The sequence below is a fragment of the Silurus meridionalis genome, chromosome 7 (assembly GCF_014805685.1).
Source record: "Silurus meridionalis isolate SWU-2019-XX chromosome 7, ASM1480568v1, whole genome shotgun sequence".
Lineage (NCBI taxonomy): Eukaryota > Metazoa > Chordata > Actinopteri > Siluriformes > Siluridae > Silurus > Silurus meridionalis.
Genome location: NC_060890.1, coordinates 3,717,967 through 3,741,010, shown reverse-complemented (window position 1 = coordinate 3,741,010; position 23,044 = coordinate 3,717,967). Strand labels below are relative to the sequence as shown.

Genomic DNA, 23,044 nt, shown 5'->3' with positions numbered 1-23,044 from the left:
TCTTTATATATTTGCAATAGAAAGTGACAAACACATAGGAACACTTTGTGACATGAGGACTTGAGGAGTTCAGTAGAAGGAACCTAGATGAAATTGACATTGATCCAAATGTATGTTCATTTGAGTTTATTAATTAATTGTAAGTATCTGGAAATGCAAAGCACTAGCATAAGAATATAACAGTCATTGCATTGTTGTTGTTGTTTTAATAGAAGCAGTAATTGTCTCAAGTTCAGAATTCTCAAAGGATCTGTCAAATGAAGAATCAGATGAAGAAGATGAGCTTTCCGAACCATCCAGAGACGTACCAGCGCCAGTTGAATTCCCCCTAATGTAGAGTCTGGACATTGGATCTTTTTGAGTGTTTAAGGCTCTTGCATGGAGAATCTGGTGTTGGATTTATGATGATCTCAAATGTTGAGCTGTTTTATGAGTTGCTCAGTAGCTCCTGGTTCCATAACCTCAACTAACTGTATAAGACTGTAGAAAGGACATTACTCATCATCACACACATTGGTGCTCATGTTAGTTCTCACTCTCCAGTGTTTTATATTGGTTCAAAGATTTATAATCACACTCTTGATATAAGGATGGGTTCCCCTTAGAGTCTGGTTCCCCTCAAGGGTTCTTTCTCATAACATCTAAGGGAGTTTTTCCTTGCCATGTTGCCATGGCTGTTCATCAGGGATAAATACACATCGTTCACATTAACTGTTAAATTCTGTAAAGCTGCTTTGAGACAATGTCCGTTGTAAAAAGCGCAATAGAAATAAACTTGACTTGACTTGACTTTACTTTACTCGCTGGTCAGTGTCTACAGCTGAGGATGTCACAGTTTAGCTAGGTACATCATACAGTGTTAAGTGGCTTGTGGAGATGTGAATCCAGTAGCACTAAACATGCAGTAATGGTGCCAGTGGAGCTTATTACTACTGAGCTTCCTGGAGGAGTTGTAGGCTTAATTCAAAGAAACGAAAGGTAAGAATTTTCTATCCCTATAAAAGCCTGAGACATTATGGGTGCTACAGTGGGGTGTATTTATTAATGGTGTGGTAAAGGGGAAATGAAAAGTGATTTCAGCCTTTATTTAGACCTTATTGTTTTGGCATTTATAACATCTTAGCAAGCTCTGTAATTGTACTGTGCTTGGTCTGTTTAAATATATCTTGGACAACAACTGGCCTTAAAACCATCTACCAATACAGCCCAGGAAATCTCAGCTGAGCAACAGAACCAACTGGTACCACATCAACCAAAGGTATTATCCAATTAACTAAAATGATAGCAAGCTTTTGTAAATTGAAAAATGTTTTATGATTTGACTAATATTGTTGTCCATTTATTTAGGTGCTAAGGTTTTTAAGAAAAAGAAATGAGACACCAGTGAAGTGAAAGTGGTTGAAAAACGCCTGACACTCATCAAAGGTCACAAAAAAAATAAGTGTGAGGTCTGTATAAAAGTTTAACCTGTTGAATTGAAAAATCAGGATTGGCTGACTGTTAAGATCTTTGTAAAGAAAATAATCACATCTGTTAAAAAGAAAATATAAGCCAGAAAATGTCCTGCATGGTATAAATTTTGTTCTTTTTGAACAGATTAGTTTTTGTTGATATTTGTATTATTTTTTATTGATAATATAATGCTTAAAACATTTTCTTTACATTTAGAACATTTTTGTAATATTTAAAAAATTTAAACTTAAGTTCAATATTTAGTTTTGAGTCAACATATAAATATCTGTGCAAAAAAATAGATTGAAATAGAAAAATAAATAAATAAATAAATAAATAAAAGTCCTGTTGTTATTTATTTGTCTTAATTATTTCTTATATTAGAAATATGCATTTTAGCCTTTTCTTTAGTTTTATTTTAATTCTCTGTAAAAATTTGTCCCCACATTAGTCATAAGAACCTACATTGTAGAAATACCAGAAAAGTGTGTGTGTATGTTTGTTGGTCCTCACAAGCTTAGTCTACTGGAAATTGTCCATCGTTATTGACTGTGTTAAGTCTCAGTGTCTGAAGACCCTCATCGATCTTCACTGGTGGAATGGCATCACATGGTCTCTGTTGCCCTGTTACCCTGTCTGCAGTGTATCGGATCAAACTCTCAATTCCACACTGACAATCCATTCTGAGATTTTGACATCTTCCATGAAAATGTTAATGTTGATAAGTGCCCCTGACATGTTGACTTTAACGACTTCAGCTGCTTTCAACAATATAACCCGAGTGAAGTGTGGGAGTTTAATGCTAAACACATTTACAAAACTGGATTTCCCAATTCTTTACTGCCTGTTCCTTGTGTACCATCTGTTCTTGTGTATCGGGGTTATGTCAATCCACTACACATTAGCAGATTGCATCATTGGAAGCAAGCGTCATCTGTGCTATTAAATGACCATTAAAAACATTGTGTAAATGTGCATATTTGTAAAAAGGGAAGTGGTAGGTCAATGGTTAAGGCTCACGTTTACTGACCGGAAAGTCACAGGTTGAAGCCCCAGAATCACCAAGCTTCCACACTTTGGGCCCTTGAATAAGGCCTATAACCCTCTGTTATCCAGGGGGTGCTGTTTAATTATGCTTTATCCATAGCTAAGAACCTACATTGTAGAAACTCAACTTGAGAATGTATCTCAAGTTTATACAGCTGAGCTGAGTAACTAAGGGTTAATAAACTTTCCCAAGAGCACAGCAGTGGCAGCTTGGCATTGCTGGAATTTGAACCAATGACCTCTCATAAAAATATTCCCACTGAGCTACTGCTTCTCAATATCTTAAAATCACAGAACTATCTGCTACCTTACTCAAACTATTAAGGACAGTTGCTGAGGTATTATTATTTTAGAGCTGTCAATCACTTAAAAGTTGAGTTAACTTGTGATTAATCACAACTTAATCACACATTTTTATCTGTTTTAAATGTACTTTAAATTAATTATTTTCAAGTTTTGAATACTCTAATCAACATGGTCATGGTGTTTTCAATTGCATAAATCATCAGGACACCAAACCGAACTTTTGCTATGTTTCCACATGAACGGTTTTAATTGCCGGATGTGTACATAATGGTGCTTGAATTAAGACTGGTCGAGTCAGTAAAACAAATGTTTAGTAAATAAAATGTATTTTTCGTGGAGTTTTAAAAAACATTTTTTATATCTGGGTAAAGAAGGGATGTTGTGAATACATGTGTGTTTCGTTGAAGGTTTTAATTTTGCCTTTTTTAATATTTAATTTTTTATATTTTCTCAAATAAAAATGGTCAAACAGAAATGTGAGCTGCATTATTCTCGCATTGATAAAATCAGTGGCATTAAAATAAATTTGCGTTAACATGATATTAACGGTAATTTTTACAGCCCTAATTATTTAATATTATTATTATTACTATTATTGTTATTTTTATTATTATTATTGTCCTTATTGAAAATTTGTCTTAATAAACAGGTAGGATATATTAAGGAATTTTTCCCCTGAATTTTTTAGCTCATCAACCAATATGGTTTTGGGCCGAGCGCCTTTAAGAAAAAACAACTGATTCCTTGGATTTTTTTTAACTTTGAATAAAGTGATACCTACTGCATGCAAGTATAAGCGTTTGAAGTTCAGCCATAAGACGTCTATAAACAGGAGTTTACGCCTCTGAAAAACTCTGCCTACGTCACGTTAATCAGATGCAGCTACTTATGGTGAGAAGGTTTGGAACAGGACCTGAAGCTGTAGCATTTAAAGTATTTAGGATGCGAGCGAAGATTTGCCAGTAAACTACATGAGCAGTCATTAAGTGTTTAGAGCTAATGAAGCAGCGCTGGTTCCCGCCCTACTGGTGACACAACAGTTTTATTAGGCTGTGAAGATGAGTGGCAGGAGAACCTAGACGGTTCATCAGCTCAGAAATGAGTACGCATCTGCCACTTTACAGCAAAAGTGACGCCATGTGTTACTTTCCAGCGCAGTCATTAGTGATTGGAAATGTGATGGTACAGTGAGTATGACACGATTGCTGTAATTTCTTCAACTGAGCTAATGCATGTCGAGAAAACAAAAGCTTATTTGTTAAGTGATTCGTCATTGGGTGTTTTTCACAAAGCATCTTGCTGTTGTGTTAGCAAGCTTCGGAAAAACATAGATGCAAATCAAATTGAGCCATTTCAGCTTATTGAGTGTATCGGCAACCGGAGCGTCCCAGTTTCTAAACAAGCCGAAAATCAAATCTCAACAAGGACACATACAATGTTTGCATGTTTCACACTCCAAACTAAAAACCTTTACTGATTCGCCATAACATAAACCAAACAGTGATGTTTCTCAACATCTTTCATCTCATATAGTCATTACCCAGCCTAAACACTAATCAAGAGCAGTAATAAAGTAAAGCGCATGAACAAAATGCCATACAATAGTGTTTGTCACATAAACGCCCTCCTTTCGCAGTAGAATTTCTGCTGAAATAAAATCTCTCTTTCATGCTTATTTATAATAAAAGTTTGCTGGCCAGACTCTTGTCACTTCCATCATTAGAAACATGTTGGAAAGACGAGATGGATTTCCGCACTGTGGATGAGAGATAATGGAACTGCTTGACCTTTTGATTAGAGAATATCCTGAACATCATGCCTGTAACATAGAACTTTAATATGTTTGGCCCTGATTCAGTGATTATTATATAACTGGAATCACATGACATGATTGTGTCACTGGTTTTACAGATGCTTTGAAAAAAGTCAAAGACTAGCATGTAAAATCTCCCAGAGTAATAATGGAACACCCGTGTATGCTTCCAACCAGGATTAGAGAGCTATAAGAGGGTTATCATGGCACATGAAGGGCATCGAGGCTTTATCAAAGCACATATAGACTAATTTATTGGCGACATTTTTACACCATGGCGCTAGCTACAGGCAAAACATATGAACAACTGGAGTCGGCCAATACAAACCACTTCTGCGATTTTGTCATAGACAGCAAGTCTTTTCTTGGAGCACTTTTGATAGATACTGACCACTGCAGACCAGGAACAGCCTACAAGCACTGCAGTTTTGGAGATGCTCTGATCCAGTCATCTAACCATCACAATTTGGCCCTTTCACTCAAATCTTTACGCTCGCTCATTTTTCCTGCTTCTACAAATCAACTTTAAGGACAAAATATTTAGTGGCTTGCTAATAAATCCCACCCACTAACAGGTGCCATGATGAAGAGATAAACAGTGTTATTCACTTCACCACTCATGATGTTATAATGTCATAATGTTATGCCTGATAGGTGTAAATAAAATGCAAAGGCTTCATCAGTCACCAGATCTCCACCCAATTGAACACTGAAGAATCCCAAACTGAAGAATTTGGTCTCCACTACCATCATTAAAACAATATATGTAGGCATGTGTTTTGGAATAATATGTTGTTGAATTAGTGCCAAGGTGCACTGAAGCTGCTCATGGTGTCCCATACTACAGATCCACAGACCTCAATTTCAACCACTAGAACATTTCTCTATATTTCATTCATGAAAATCCCCTTTCCCTAGACTGTGGCGTCCTTATACTATAATAACTCCAAATTTCATTCAGGACCTGAGACAAACTGACATCCAGCGCATTGTTATTACAGTGCTATTGTTAGGCAGGTTAAAGAGGGAAACGAAAACCACAAGCCTCTGGACTTGCTTGCTTTTAATGCAGGTACGCTAAAGCAGAGAAAACATAACAAGACAATGGAGAGCGTTGTTTGTGAGGAAAGTGACACTCTGGTGCCGGGGCAGGAAGTTCACCCCGCAGTCAAAATGAAGCACGAAAACCCACAAATGGGAGCAGAAACGGAGAAACGCTCACCTGGCTCCATGATGTCTGATGCTCTTGCCTGTGCTGGCATGATAGATGTACAGGCACGCTGAAGTGAAACAAAAATTTTGGAATAAGTAGAGACAACAGAGCTCAAAAAATAATCAGAAAATACATAGGATCCATCTGAGGAGGTCAAACAATTTTAAACGAATTTTAAAAGCAGAAACTTTGAGCTCTTAGAGGTGACAACAAGGTCACATAGCTTGAGTGTCAGCTGTATTTCTCAAATCTACTTTTTTTTTTTTCTTTTGCTGAGTTGTGTTTGTTGGTTGTTGTGTGTATATTGTGTTGGCTAAGTGATCTTCCTCAGGCCAAGCTTTCCACTTAGATTATTTACTCTCTAATAGATTGTATTTTGACTGATGTTGGTAGACTTTCCCAAAATAAATTAATACAAAAATAGAATCTGTGGTTTCTCGTTTACAAGAACAAATATCCTTCTTGTAAGCTTATCGAAAACACATGGTGTTATGTGGCATGATAATCGTGACACTGTTCATGTTATAATAAATCATAATATCTTCAGATCTGGCTGATTCATACAGACACCCTACCTCTGAATGGAGTTCTCCTCAATTGGATGGTTCCACATGAACAGTCTGAAGATCCATTAGGTTCCTGAGCAAGTGAAGAACTTTAAGGATGGATTTGGATTGTAACAAATATTAACAGTCTGCTACAATAACTCAGGACTAGAGCTTGTTTGGACAGTTCTGAATTTAAGCGTCCATTACTGAAGAGTGGACCTTTTATCTGTGTAAAGCTGCTTTCAGACAATGTTCATTCTTAAAAGCACTATACAAATAAACATTATTACATTTCATTAAACTTAATTTAATTTAACTGAACTGAACTGAACTGAATTGAATTAAAACTCACAGGCTTCTTGAACGCTGAGTTAATGTTTTACAATAAAGAACATTTTCCCAGTAAAATATAAAATATATATATATATATATATATATATATATATATATATATATATATATATATATATATATATATATATAAACAAAATATTTTTTATTTTTATAAAAAAAGTAAAGAGACACACACACACACACACACACACACACACACACACACACAGTAGATAAACATGAGGCTACTCTCACCCCTCACACAACCCGTGTTTAATGAAATGCTGCTCTTATAAGTCTTGGTGTCACACTGCACCTGGTCAGGTTCACCTGTTGGATTTTCCCATCTGTAGATGTTTAACCATAGAGGTCCTGGACCTCTTATTTATGTGTAATTTTAAATGCTGGAATTTAACATTTCACAGTTCAATATTTAATATTTAACCTGAAATTACTGCTTTTTTGTTTTGTCTTAATTACCATAATTAACATTCCTCAGAGTTCCATACAGCAAAAATCATCAACATTCAAATATACAGGTGTCTGTGTGTGTGTGTGTGTGTGTGTGTGTGTGTGTGTGTGTGTGGTCGGCTGATCTTATATGAAACTAATCAACAATAAGGAATACTCAGCCCTGTGGTATGTGTGTGTGTGTGTGTGTGTGTGTGTGTGTGTGTGTGTGTGTGTGTGTGTGTGTGCAGTTTTTCATGTTGAAACTGACAAATGCACAGCAGGATGAGGAAGAATTCATCACATCCTCTCTCTGAGATCATCACTAAACCTTTAAAGAAGTGTGTTTTTAAGAGAAAGAAAAAAAGATTGTGAAAGAAAGAAAAAGAAGGGACCAATGAAGAGGAGTGAAAACTACAGTGGAGATGTCGAGTAGGGCAGAATGGTGATTTTTTTTAAAGTAGCCTTATAGCAGAATTCACACACAATCAGACCTGCAACATGCAACCTTCTGATCCAAGGTCCAACTATTGAGCTACCACCTCCCTGTCTGCCATATAAATGAATGGGACAAAAAAGGACCATATAAAGGTCCAAAACTCACTTCTATGTTTGGATTTGATACTTAGAGTGAAAGCATTGGTAAAGTGGAGTCACAGCTCCAGGGTCCGGTCATGAGATTAGATTGGATTATGTTATTAAGGAGTTGTACATGATCTCCACATGGGTATTTTACAGAAACTCTAGTATCTAGGTGGGGCAAAAGAGGGACCATATATATATATATATATATATATATATATATATATATATATATATATATATATATATATATATATATATATATTTAAAATACATAAAAACTGTTATTAAATTCACCTGTCTTCGATCAGGTTGCATTTTTCTGCTTTGGGTGTAGTGTTTCCAGTTTTACACACTATAACACTACCTAAATACAATGAAAGAGAAAAATCTTTTAAAATTGGGGTTCCAAAGAAAACAAAATAAAGACAACGGAGATGTGGGAAAACGTACCATTCTCCTGCTGTATGTCGGAGTGAGTCACTCAGTTTAAGATTTTACGTCAGCAAGACATCCAGACGTTAGATATTAATTAAGCGAGTGGGAGTGGAGGAGAAAACGAGCCAAGAAACCTTATTACCAGCCTTACGGCATTTATATAGTAAAGCCTACTGCTTTATCATGATTTACAAATGACCAGCACGCGCACACACACACACACACACACACACACACACACACACACACACACACACACACACACACACACAAACACATGCACACACACACAAACACATGCACACTTGCACACACACTCATGTACACACTCAGCTGCACTAAGGTGTGTCCACTCCTCCCACCTCTGGCAGAGGTTCTAATTATTCCCAGTTACTCCTCCTCACAGACACATGTGTACACATACACACACACACACACACACACACACACCATCTGGGCTACCCAAGCACTTAGAAGTTTGCTTTTAGAACTTACATCAGTGCAATCTCATTCAACCGACCTCAGAATTAACATCTGACCCTGGTAGTTAACCAGACACACACACACACACACACACACACACACACACACACACACACACACACACACACACACACACACACACACACACACACAGAACATCACACTGAATCTGGGCCATTCCTTACTCACTCACTCCTTCTTTTCCTTTTCATTTAATGTAAATGACGATTTAAATACAGAGTGATTTCTAGTCGAGTCTCATTGCAGTAAATCTAAAGCAGTAGAATAATGACACATAAGGGAGAAGGATGGGGAAAAAACAGGCAGAAAAAAGGCAGCGTCATTTTATGATTTAAATCGGAAAATGATTGTTATATTTGCTAAATCCATAAATAATATTTATCACAGGAAATCCCCGAAATATCAACTCGGCCTGAAAATGAGCGGAATGTGAAGGGAAACTGCAGAAAATTTTGGTGACTCAAATGTCATGTTACAAAACACAGTAGAAGGACGATCAGGCGCTTTCTCTGATAACAATCTGAGACCCATCAGCTTTCCAAGGCCGAGTTACAGCACAGTGGAGGAGACAAAGCTGCCTTTGATCTGAACACCGAAGAAAAGAAGGGAAAAAAAACAGAGACTGAGAAATCGCTGAGTCGTCATTATTGAAATCAAGGCTGCAGCAGCGACACAGAAACAAAGAACATGGCAGTTCTCTCCATCCTGTTTTCTCCAGACGGATTATTAATGAACTATTCTTATTACATTTACAGATATTAATTTAGAGCGACTTACAATTAACTCATTCATACAATGTAGCATCATCATTTATTATTATTTATTTCCTTATTTACTGATTGATTTATTATTATATTATTTTGCACAAATCAAGTGTTTTAATACAGTCTACTGCTCCTGATGGAAAAGCAACATCTCAGTACAGGAGGCTGGAACGGATGGATTATGGGATTTGGGCAGAATTCTCCATGCGCCGAGTAACTCGAGCCCGCAGGCCGAAATGGCGGAGAGGTAGAATGCTAAATGCTGGAAAATGAGAGAGAGGTAACACTATCTCCCTCCTCACAAACAGCCCATAATCCTGTACATGTGCAGTCCGCTGAAGCGATACTCAGGTTTTTAAAGATGACTCGCTTTAGTGCATGAGATCATTACCGGGTTTTGGAAAGGAACCATGAGTCAAATGCAGTTACGTTGAGAATAACGAGTGTAGAAATGTCAGGACACACCAGTGCTATGGTGGACTGTGATGAAGATCTGATGGACAGTAGTTACTGTGTCTTAAAATACAGTATGAAATGTTCAAATTTGAAAATAAAACTGTCTTATTGCCTTATGATACAAATATACAGTAAATTCCCTTAAATTATATCACAAAAATCGACTTGATGACATTTCTAAAGGGTTAAAAGAAATGCCATGAGGGCACCCAGGGGATGCTCCAGAGAAGCGTTCTCCTCCCTAAACTCTTTCTCAAGCTTGTTCTCTCAGCACCACTGCTGCTACGTGAACATGACGTATCACAACACTACAGAGACCGAGGCGTGTCCTGAGAGTCACATAAAATAAAGATTAACATGGCAGAGGTAGAGCTGCATTTTCTTAGAGACAGAACAGGAAAAGAACATCTGGTTTTATTGAATCATTTTGTTGTTGTTTATTTTGCACTACAAAGGCCTTTGTGTAGGGGCCATGCGTCAAGTGGTCAGATGCCACTTAAGTACATTCATGATTTGCTGTTTGTCTGATTCAAATGAATAAAAGTGAACTATCTGTACTATATAGAATTACTTTTTTCATTTCACATGGATTACCTGATGATTTGCACTTTTTAGAAAATCGTTCATCTCACACATGCTTTAGCAGATAATCTCGCCTGAATGTCGTAGATTTGTATGGAAGAACTGCTTCTGCAATTGCAAACTCTGTCCTGTGCTCATTGCAAGACTTTTAAATATTTCTACATTGGTACACTAATGATTTATAATCATACAATCTGCTGTCACCCAGAGAAAAGTCTGATTTCACACAAAACGTTTTCATTGCCATATATAAAGGTCCAAAGTGAGATCCAGAATGTTCTGTCCTCAGACACACCTCACCTGGCTATGGGGTGAAATATGTCTAAATACCGTTTTCCATCTGAAAAAAGAATAAGAGCAGTAAAGGGGACATTCATCAACATTTGTCAGTGCCAGTAGCACTGGGCAGAGTGGGAGAGTGTGTGGCCATCTGGAGGAGCGCTCTATTACCAGCGTAGCAGCCAAACTTCAATTAAAAAGGTGAGAATGTTTATGGTATGTAGGTCGCATTGATTTGATGTGGTCCATAAAGCGAAACAGATTGCCTGTCCGGTCTGTATAGTGTGTATGCGAGTGTTTTGTGATGGATCACTTGTAGGCACAGGATATCTGTTCAGTGTTTAGGAGCTGGTACTCTGGCTTCTTCTCCAACTCATTTTTTACCTCATAGCAGTTCCACGTTGTACTAAATGGGCTGTGACCATCATTTTTGAGTATATATTTTATGTATACGTTGCGTGTGCAGCCTGAACACACAGAGTAAGTGTGAACATTAAGGTATTTGGTGTACTATGGGTGTGACTGTGTGTGTGTGTGTGTGTGTGTGTGTGTGTGTGTGTGTGTGTGTGTGTGTGTGTGTGTGTGTGCGTGCGATGACACTCAGTACAGATTTATAAATGGCCCCTGCTTTAAAAACCCCAGCAATAACACGGATATGAGAAAACACATCGCGCTTTCATAACTTTTTCCACCGCCTGAACTTTTTGTTTGTTCGACATTGTCGCTACAAGACGTGCACATGGCTTGTTTTTATTCGGAAAATTTCTCCACAGATTCTCTCACGTCAGGATGGCGGCCATGTCGCAACGAGTTGGAGTTTGTCCTCTGCTATAACTCTGAATAAGTGAAGGATGTGCCAATTGTATTAATCAGTTCAATTTGCCTGACAAGTCAGCGGGACAAATCCTTTAAAAACCAGAGCAATGTACCATTTCCAACAGTGTCTATGTGGCAAAAATCAGTCTATTGCCTCATAGGTACGATTTATATTTATAGAGATCTCGATGAAAGCAGGCATACGGATGAATCACTCAAACCTCAATGACTCATGTATTAAAAGAAATGAATTATTCAATAAATAAGGTTTTAAACAAAAAAAAGTAAAACTGAATAAAATTTTAGGGTAAACAAGACAATGTTATAAATCTATAGCACAGGCTCTTGCAGTGGGGTCTGCAAATCTCTGATGGTTCCTGAAGGGGAGGGGTTGTCTAAAATTTGATTTATGTATTCATTTATATTGAGTTTGTATAGTTATTATTAATTTTTGAGCAGTCTGTTGAACTGAGTTTAATCCAAACTAAATTAAAAAACAAGTATTTAAATAATCTCAGTTTGGATCTGAGTGAATTAAAGTTCAGAACATTTTCAGAAAGTTTTTCTCAGGTGCCTTAAAGCATTTTTGGAATCATTCTTAACATTTGAGAACCAGTAAATGCATTTCTCGAAACAATTTGTACAAACAGCATAACACAATTTATTACACCTGCAAAAAAACTGTACTTTTCTGAAAATCCTTAGTTCATCTCTCAAAAGGATTTGTGTTAATGAACATCTCATTGCCATCAGAATAACACATACTTTTGTCTTTGTTCAGGATTCACACCTTTACTGTACTTTACTAGTGCTCGTTCGTTTCTTGGTGAGCAAGGCCCTTAATGTAAAGTAAAGTACAGTAAAGGTGTGAATCCTGAACAAAGACAAAAGTATGTGTATCGTTAAACCAGTTGTCATCATCTGTCAACTGAAATTTCTATTAAACTTTTTTTTGTAAATGTGATTAAAATCAATGAAATGTGCAGATGAATCTTGGATGTCACTAATGAAGGCGAGTGAACGGCATCAGATCAACCAGTAATCAACCAGTTCTCTAAAACAGGTCAAAGGTGAATCTTGTGAACCTTCAGTTGGAGAGTGAATACAGACAGAGCAAAACAAAGAATAATACTTTCTAAAAATGGGATAAACAACTAAGAAACAAACAAACACTTGTATAGTCCAGTAAAAGTGTGGATCCTGTCCGATCTCTTGCAATCAACATAAATCCAATATGCAATTAAATAAATTAATTTGTGCTGCTGAAATTCATAGACGCCAAACAGAAGGAATTGAAAGTTTGTGCATTTTTAATCACTGTAACCCAAACCAAGAAATACTGAAACTGTGCAGCGTCATACTGACAACATGACTAAACATTTTAATGATCTTGTTTGTAAACAATGACAAAGGGACTTTTCATTCTGATGGAAATGAGATGTTCATTGACAAAAATATTTTCTTTTGACGGATGAAGTAATTATTTTGAGAAAGGTTCAGGCTTTTGCAATAAATCCAATGTATTGTGCTGTTTGTACAAATTGTTTTGAGAAACACACTTACTGGTTTGCAAATATTAAGGATGATTTAAGAAATGCTCCACAGCAGCTGAAAAAAACTGTAAACGTATACCAGACTGCAAAGTCCCGAGATTCCATTGAGTATAAGATGTACAATGTGTCCTACTATGCAGTGTGTGTGTGTGTGTGTCTTTCTCTTAAGATCAGAGACCTATAATCCAGCAATCCCTGTTATGGCACCTCCAGCTCAAACAAAATGGATGTCTTTGTATTCATTGTCATTAATCCAGACATTATACTGGGATATTTTTTTTATATATAAAAATAAACAAGTAAAAAAAGCATATTAATTTCTCTCAGCTCTAGAATTTTCCTTCTCTTGTGACTTTTGTGTTTGAAGAGCTTGCAGACCTTCTTACATCTTCCCTTCTCTCTCTCACCAATTAATTTGGTCAGACATTAATTACAAACGGATTTAGGAGAAAACACATAGTCAGCCATGGCTTAGTTCTGCAGGGACAGCGAGCGGGGCATTTGTTTACTCGCATTGAATAAAAGCACTGACTGACTGAGAAAATCTCATCCGGCTTTTATTTCCTCTCCCTCGCTTTCACACGTCCTGGCTCATTTCATTTCATTAACTTCTTTCTTTGATGAGGTTCTGAGAGCCTGCACAGGCACTACATCTGGGCTACAATGCACCATGGAAAGAGACAAATGAGGGACATGCAAATGAGAAGGGATGAGTTTGATTATTAGAGCTGAACTGTTCCTAATTATGCTGGAAGAAAGACCAGCCTGAGCTGCGTGGTGCGAGTCAAATACAGACTTTCAGAATACAATGTTTTCTTCTGGTGTTGATGTGCATCATATCAGAATTGGTCAAAAACACAGCAAGAGGGCTAGAAAGCAAGGTGAAGCCGTGGCCAGGATTATCTTCATATTTCTTTTTCTATCTTACTTACACACACAGAAACAGTGCTAGCAAAAGGCTGGTCATGACATCATCATACTCATTTACATTACATTAAGGGCCTTGCTCAGTGTGCCTGGGATTTGAACTTGCAACCTTCAGAGCTGTAACCCAATGCTTTAACCACTAAGCTAGCTTCTCCACACGAAAGCACCTCATATTTATCACATCTACTAGGTTTTTAGAATGTGTTTGTGCGTCCTAATGAAATTATGTCACTATTTGAGGGCTCATTCATTTCTATTCGAGCTGCATGACCTGCATTGTGGCTAGACGAGGGTCAAAATTAAGCAGTGGAGATGAAAAATGTTGCTCAACTACAGTACAACTCATATCAACTTCACTTGAAGCTCACTGAAACACATCTACTAAAAAGTATACTGGGTTTTTAGGATTGGAGAAGGGATGAGTATGAATCCAAAGAAAAAGATTTGACAGAAAACTATAAGAAATTTATTTGTCTGTTATTTCTCTTCCGCAACAGTCTGTCTGGATAACCTACAGACTGCCACGCATAAGGTTTCACACATGTATAACCCTAATTCCAAATACAAACAGAATGCAATGCTTTGTAAATCTCATAAACCTATATTTTATACACAATAGAACATATAAAACATCCCAACCAGGATCTAAAGAAACATTACACACACACTAAAACATATTTTAGTCTCTTATAGGAATGAATAATTGTGTGAAGTGAAGTGTGAGACTGCACAAAAAGCTGCACCTGATCTATGTTCTGAGCTGTGAGGTGCAGGTTTGACGATACATAAACCCATAAACAAGATCATGACTTTAGTGCAATTACTGTCGTAATCCATTTTAAATACATTACAATCCATTTTAAATACATTTTATTGAAAAAGTTCTGAACCCAGACGTTCATGTGCACAAACCAGGGATTACAAAGGCTTTCAAAAACTTAAGGATAAAGGAGTAGACCAAGATTCCTCAACAGGAGTCTCCCAGCTCCCAGAGCTTTACTGCTCCCTCTGTCTCCAGAGGAGGCCTCACTGCCAGCGTATATTTATTACTAATATATATTAGCTCCTGGGGGGGCACAATATAGTAATATTTGTCCTACAGTTCATCCGATAACATGACATCATCAGTACATGGAAGTATAGTATGGAGCTCCTGCACCCGTATAGCCATCTGGACCTTTGTAGTCAAGCACCTTATGTTTGAGAAGACATGACTGCCCAGATCAAGGCAAATAAACAGAAGCCAGATGGAGAGAAGGTGTGGAGAGAGAGAGTGTGGGTGTGTGAGAGAGACAGAGTGAGAGTGTGCCGCTTATCCCACTGTCACCAGTATGAGACGCAACAGTGCGACATTCCTAACCGCTGCCATCAATGTTATGTGTTTAACCAGTCTGAAAGGTGGTGACAGGAAACACTCTCTAGACAGCTTCATCTTTCCAGCGAATAAAACTGTCCAGAGCATCTGTGTGTGTCCAGTGAAATGTCGTTCTTGACAGAAAGAATCTCATCGGAGGTGATGCCCATGTGACCAAGGCAATGCAATCAGAGATGTTTTTCTGTACATCAATCCAATTTATTCTCCTGTAAAAAGAGAAAAAAAGAGAGGATTAGTACAACTTATACTTATAAAATTCAGTTTTATCCCCAACTTTAACATTTAATGTGATCTAGTGGTGAAATTGTGATGAAGTACAAATTCAATCAAATCTCAAAACTCAAATCTATTACATGCATTAGAGATGTGGATCTAATGCGATTCGCATCTGGAAGCATAGCCAACGAAACGATACATTAAACTTACATATGAAGCAGCTACCGATGCGATTCGATACGATTCACCCCATTACGATGCAGTGCGAATTTAATATTGTACAGATAGTTCACTTTTATTTCTTTGGTTCAGACTGACAGCAAATCATCAATTCTCTTCTAATGCATGGTCCTTTTACTAACAGGCCTTTGCAGTGCAAAAACTGTTATGCAGATGCACCGATGCGCACCACATGCTCTACAGTATAAACAACACTCTTGCTCTGGCTGAGGCTGCATAGCATCAGGTTCCACTTTTATCATGCTAAGTGCAACCTTTACCGGTGTATTGAGTTCAGTTTACAAGTATGATAAAGAAGAAGATACAGTCGTCCTTCTGCCATTACTATACTGCAATCTTCACTCTCACAGTTCTCATCTTCTCTCTCTTGCTCTTTTACTTTCTACATTTTGCTCGTTTTTTCCCCACAGTGGGTGCAAACTTGCTAAGCCATCCAAGCTATGACATCATGGCTAGCCGGCCTTATTTTCGACGTTGCCCCAGCGACGCCTCTATCAGCAACGAGACAGCAGCGACGCTAAAGATGAAAGAATGGATTAGCATGTCTGTGCAAGGAGACAAGAGTCGGCTTTCCTTCTTTCACTGGCTCCTGTGCTCATTTTTTCTGCTAAAACCTTTTTGCACTCCACCTCATTCCCACTTTTTTGGCATTTTTTCAAACGTCTTATCCATTTCCCAGTTTTTAATCGTGCCATGTTTCTGTCCTTATGCTGCTTCACTAAAGTCCTGTAAATACATCCATTCATCACTTTTCACAAAGTCACAGAGTTCAGGGCTTCAGGAGATCTTCTCGGTTTAATTCTGACCCAAATTTTACATAACAATTTTTTTTATCCCATTTTCTCCCAGATTGCTTATTTGCCAGTCCATAGCCTCGAGCCAGCTCTCCACCTTCAATGTCACATGACAGCTATGCTGAAGGCTAACACATGGTTCCTTCAATGACACATGAAACCACCACATCTTTTGCTTATGGCTACACATGCTGTGTCCCCAAGCAGCTGAACACACTCTTAGAAAAGCGCTAACTGCCGCTCCGGAGCCATGTGTTGTTTAAAAGCAGCATGCACACATAAAGATCAGTTTATGTTATACACCTACCTAATATACTAGCAATGCTGTACAGTTCCATATGGCCAATGTGGACAATTTCTGACTGACAGCTTTTCAATCACTTCTAGTTGAATTTACTACCACTGTCACGCATTTCTCTCATTTAAGTGGTGGACTAACAAAGCAGTGAAATGATGTACCTCCCCTAAAAATGAAGCCGATGTTATTTGCATCTTGATGCATAGTCCACAATACGATATAATAAAGATACATATGGAGCAGCTACCGATGCCATGCAATACAATTGCCCTCTATTATGATGCACTGAGATATGATTTTAAATCGATTCAACACAAAGCAATTCAATGCAATGGGAAAAATATGTCATATATATATATATATATATATACATATATTTTTTTAAAACCTGAATTAAAATGAATTAAAACCTTCAATGCAACACACGTTTATTCAAGACGTCCTTTCTATACTCAGATATAAAAAATAAAACTTCACCGAAAAATTATTTATAATCAGTAAACATTTGTTTTACAGATGCGCCAAGTCTCAAATCAACAAAAAAATCCGCCATGATGCACACATCCGGCAGTCTGGGGTCGATTGTGGCATTTTTTCCTCATAACGCTAAAACAAACTTAAATTACTGACTTTTTTTATTAAAAAAAGCAATACATCATACGAATCTGTAAATTATCTTTTTTTTGTACACACATAATAACAACAAACCGCAGTGCTTTTGTCAAATAAAGCAATCAGGGGTGCTCTCTTCCGTCTCTGTCATTTCTCTTCACAACAACCTGAATCTCAGTGAAAACTCGCCTCACACACATATTAAATATATGTATATAAAGCTCTGGTATCACCTCATAGAAAGGTTCCGTTTGGTGTCCTGATTATTTACGGAATTTAAAACAACACCATAATTACTTTAAAACATTTACAAGAATATTTAGTCTTCATGCTCTATGTTGAGTTTGGTTTCACTAATAATAAACATACATTTGCATTAAGCATCAATATTTGTCCGTGCTCATGTTGATTAGAGTATTAAAACATTGAAAAGGATTAATTTAAGGTACATTTAAAACAGACAAAAATGTGCAGGTACGTTGTAATTAATCATGAGTTAATTCATGACAATCATGCGATTAATGGTGATTAAATATTGTAATTGATTGACAGCCCTAATATTAATATGATGTGAGGTCCAGTTACCAGCGGGACACTTAAACAGGTGGTGGTAATGGTTACTTTTTACTTAAGTACATGCCAGAGCCCAAACCTCTTTACTTTAACTTGAGTAAAAAAGGTTAGTATTTCAACTTTTACCAGAGTCTTTTAAAACATGAGTATCTGTACTTCTACTTCAGTGAAAGATATGTGTACTTTTGGCTCTGTGAAGCAGCAGCTGTGCTGAGAGAACGCGAGGAACAGTTTAGCCAGAAGAAATCGATCTACATAGAAAATCAAACATCTCCATTGCAGATTTGCACAGTTTTACATAGAATCACGTTTGCTCTTTGTTCTAAATTGCTGTCCATTATGAAATCGCAGATGTGGTAACACACGTGGTCAGAATAGCACCAGTTAGCACCATTAGTCTCAAATCTTTTTCATACCACCTCGTATTAAAGATACTGATGAAAATAAGTAATTTAAAGCAAGATGATATGGAACATAATTAGACTCATATGCACCTTGTTGTTCACTTACTGATACCTGTAATAGAGCGTTAATGCATCTTTGAATAATGGCTTAATCGAAAAGAATAGAAGAATATAAACTAGAAGTGAAAATGTCGCATCCCACATGTTATTCTCACTAAGCCCTAAAAAGCAGCTGAAACCTTTTTTGCTATTAACTTTAGTGAAAGATTCTGAATGATTATAGAACAGTCCGTCCATCTCTCTTGGAAAACCGCACACCATAACACATCCCTTAAGTTATTTTAAGTTCTAATCTTGTCTTGAAAGGAAGAGTAACTATGTTGGTATTTGGGGAAAGGTGAGCATCTGTGTTCAATCTCACCTGACAAACTGTCACCATTTTCTAAGCACACATGGTGAAATTCTCCAACCAAAAAAAGGGGTAAATAAGCAGGAAATACCTTTGTGTTTTAGACATTTATTATTGTGATTTCTACAAAATGTATTTTTCCAGATAAAGATGATATGGAAGAAATGATATAATGTGCATGCTGACTGCCAGTGGTGTGATGTACTATACTTCCATCCTGAAGTTTTATTCATTTCCAATAATGACATATCCTGAAGTGTGTATTATTTCTCACATCTTCCCTGTGTTGAAATTGTTTTATTTATGGCAAAGAATAAAATGTCTTGTCATATACATATAAATCCATTTATAGGTCCATTTACTGTGGTGAAATTAAGAAAACAATCTAGTTTTTAATATTTGTAATATATTTTTAATAGCAGGTGATTTTTGATTCCGAAGGTCATGAGTTCAAATCCCAGTCACACAAGCTGCTACTCCTGGTGTATATATATATATATATATATATATATATATATATATATATATATATATATATATATATATATATATATATATATATATATATATACTGTTTAAACCTTAAAAAGAACAAAATGAACAAAATGTTTATTATAATGATGAAATATCTAAAAATTATTTATATATATATATATATATATATATATATATATATATATATATATATATATATATATATATATATATATATATACATACACACACACACACACACACACACACACACACACACACACATATGCACACGAAATGTCTTTAAATAATGCTGCCTATCTGTATGCCGTCTTGCAGCTTCAAAGCAAATAAGACGTTTATATCAGCAGGCTTGTTCTAATTCAGAACATTTACATTTCATTGCCTTCCCGTAACCCCAGTGCTGCTCAGCTGTATGAATGAAATAAATGTAAGTCACTCTGGATAAGGTCATCTTCCAAACATCGTAAATGTAATGAAATGGAAATGTACTGCATTAGAACAAGTCTGCTAATATAAACTTCTGTTTGCCTTGAAGCTGCCAGACTGTATACAGACATGCAGCATTTCTAATACATACATTTTTATTATTTCTTTTGGACTGATGACTGTGGAGGAAATGAGGAAAATAATGTTAAAATTTAACAAGATTTTTTTTCTAGGTAACTAATGTGTACTTCCCCTGCATGCCATTGCCTGGTGACGTACACACATGAAGCACGCCTACTGCAAATGATAAGCAGATATAATGAACATTATATTTAGATAAGTGGAGAATGCTAACCCCTGTACTCACTTTTAAGCCACAAAGTGACCATTAGTTTCTATGCATGACACAAAGCCATTATTTCAACTGACCAAGTAACTGTGCTCTATCTTTAGTATGTGTTTTTCCCCCTGAGGTGCATGTATGGCAACTCCTGATGCTAATTTAAGTCACAACCATTGCCTTTATGTATATTCTACATGTATCTATGTACCTTTATGCAAGTTGCCGTACAATATCCTACTGTCCCTATCTAACACTATCACGTGATTGCAACATTCCTTTTACATCCAGATCAGGTTCAGATCCCATTCAGAACTTACACCACTTTTTAAACCAGTTAACTCCCATTCCCACAAAGAAATTGGACATTCGGTGCCACTCAGATGAGGATGGGTTCCTCCCTCTGGAGTCTGGTTCCTTCCTCATACCATCTCAGAGACTTACACTAGCATTAGGATCAACTTATAAAAAACAAACTTATAGGCAGTAAACATATACATTCAAACCGAATAACATTTACATTTACATTTGCGGCATTCAGCAGACACCCTTATCCAGAGCGACGTACAAACGTGCTTTGAGTCTCTAGTAATGAATAAATCTACACTGGTACGCTATATTACAAACCTAATATAAATATAACTCTTGAATTCTACAAAGCAAACTTGGAAAGTGCTAATTTAAGTATTTCAGGAAGAGGTAGGTTTTCAGTTGTGGCTTGAAGATAGTCAGGGACTCTGCTGTACGGACATCTAGGGGAAGTTCATTCCACCACCTCGGTGCCAGAACAGAGAAGAGCCTTGAAGTGTACTTACCTCTCATTCTGAGAGAAGGTGGTACCAGTCGAGCAGTGCTGGAGGAACTCAGACAGCGTGGTGCAGTGCGAGATGTGATGAGGTCACTGAGGTAAGATGGCGCTGGTCCATTTTTGGCCTTGTAGGCAAACATCAGTGTTTTAAATCTGATACGTGCAGCTACTGGAAGCCAGTGAAGGAGCAGCAGTGGGGTGGTGTGGGAGAACTTGGGCAGATTGAACACAAGTCATGCAGCTGCGTTTTGGATCATTTGCAGTGGACGAATTGCGTTCAGGGAAGACCTGCCAGCAGAGAGTTGCAGTAGTCGAGTCTTAAAATTACAAGAGACTGAACAAGCACCTGGGCAGCCTGTGTGGACAGAAATGGTCGAATCCTTCGGATGTTGTAGAGAAGAAATCGACAGGAATTGGGGTTTTGCTGGGGTTGAGTTTAAGTTGATGAGCACTCATCCATGAAGATACGTCTGTCAAGCATGCCGTCTTTACCTCTGTAAAACTGCTTTGGGAAAATGTCCATTGCTAAAAGCACTACTGTATAGAAAAAATATACCCAATGACTGTAATATTAAACTGGATATATTTTATATGTAGCAAGTTCGGCTTTGTAAATTAAATGTTTTGAACACCATAAGCCACTAGTATTTACCTGGAAATATTGGCTACTAATATTTCTTTAAATATTTCTATTTTCTATTGAATTATAATTAACATACAGCAAACAAAGACCCTGGTGCTTAACAGTGGTTATGCCAGGCAAAATAATATCACCACCTGAAGCACCAACAAATGAAAAACTGATTTAGAATAATAAAATGTTTGAGTACTGCATGTGCCAACATTTTATACTTTTTGTGCTCTTTGTGTTATGTGAAATATTTTGCAGAAAATCTTCTACAGAATCTTCTACAGAAATTCTTGTCACGAAAGCAATTTGCTGATAAACTAAATCTACCATGAAGCAATTTTATTTAAGCAAGCACTTACTTTGCTTATTATAGGTTTTATATTTAGATGGCAGTGGAGAGCGCTAACCCAAGGTACACGCTAGTAAGCCACAACGTGACCATTCGTTTTTATGCACAGACACAGAGCCGTGATTTCAGCAACAGCGCTGCAAGCAACACTTTAAATAAAATATATTTTCACATCTACACAAATCAGTCATGTCCTAGTGACAACTCCAACTGGTTTGAATCAGAAAATAGCAATGGCAGGTGTGAATCGACACTGATTCAGTTTCCCATGTATATACAGCCATTAGTTAATACAAGTTTCATGCCATAAAACATCAACATTTTGTTGAAAGTTAAAGTTGCATGTGCAACTTTAACTTTATCACATTATTATTAGTGTCCTTGCACAAAGGATGAACTACATAAAGAGGATGCCAGAATCCACTTAAACGTCAATTTACGCATTGGCAGGGTCAACAGAAATTAGCCTTCTGAATGAACACTGTCGGCATGCTGTAGCTCACAATGCAGGCTGATTGAAGCTGTTGCTTTTTTCAAACAGATTGGAGCTGCAACTCCAAGAAACCCAAGCAGGTGTACAGTAATGTTGGCATTTTCACGTCTTTTGACAGGATGGTCAGAGAGCGCACTAGTCAGAGCTCAACCTGCATCTGTAGCAAACTGCACAAGCTTAAATATATTTGTGTGGATTTAGTAGCTGTTTTTTCATTCCATGACTGCTGACTACAGATACACTTACAAGGACATTTGCAAGACAGACCTTTCAAGAAAAGCAGGACATTCTAAAGAAAGGTTGGATAGAACAGTTCAAATCAGATGTTTAGCTTCTCAATGTATGAGATTCCTGTCTGTGATGCAGCGCTTTCGCTATAATATTGATGGTTTCTGTAGCAGTGGCATCATAATGATGGTATTAAGAGTTGGATTGATTCAGATAGGACACCACTGAAGGCTTAAGGGTGAAATGTACGACCCAACACTAACTTCACCTAGCAACTTAAAACCAAA

The 23,044-nt window shown here is 37.1% G+C and overlaps 1 protein-coding gene across 1 annotated transcript in view; it reads right to left on the bottom strand.

Moving 5' to 3' along the window:
* Positions 1–14,506: 14,506 nt before the first annotated feature.
* LOC124388797 overlaps positions 14,507–23,044 on the bottom strand; it is a 69,993-nt gene continuing 61,455 nt past the window's right edge. The window contains exon 3 of the mRNA XM_046853824.1: positions 14,507–15,644. Coding sequence (XP_046709780.1) covers positions 15,482–15,644 — 163 coding nt within the window. The 3' untranslated portion in view covers positions 14,507–15,481. The remainder of the gene's footprint in view (positions 15,645–23,044) is intronic.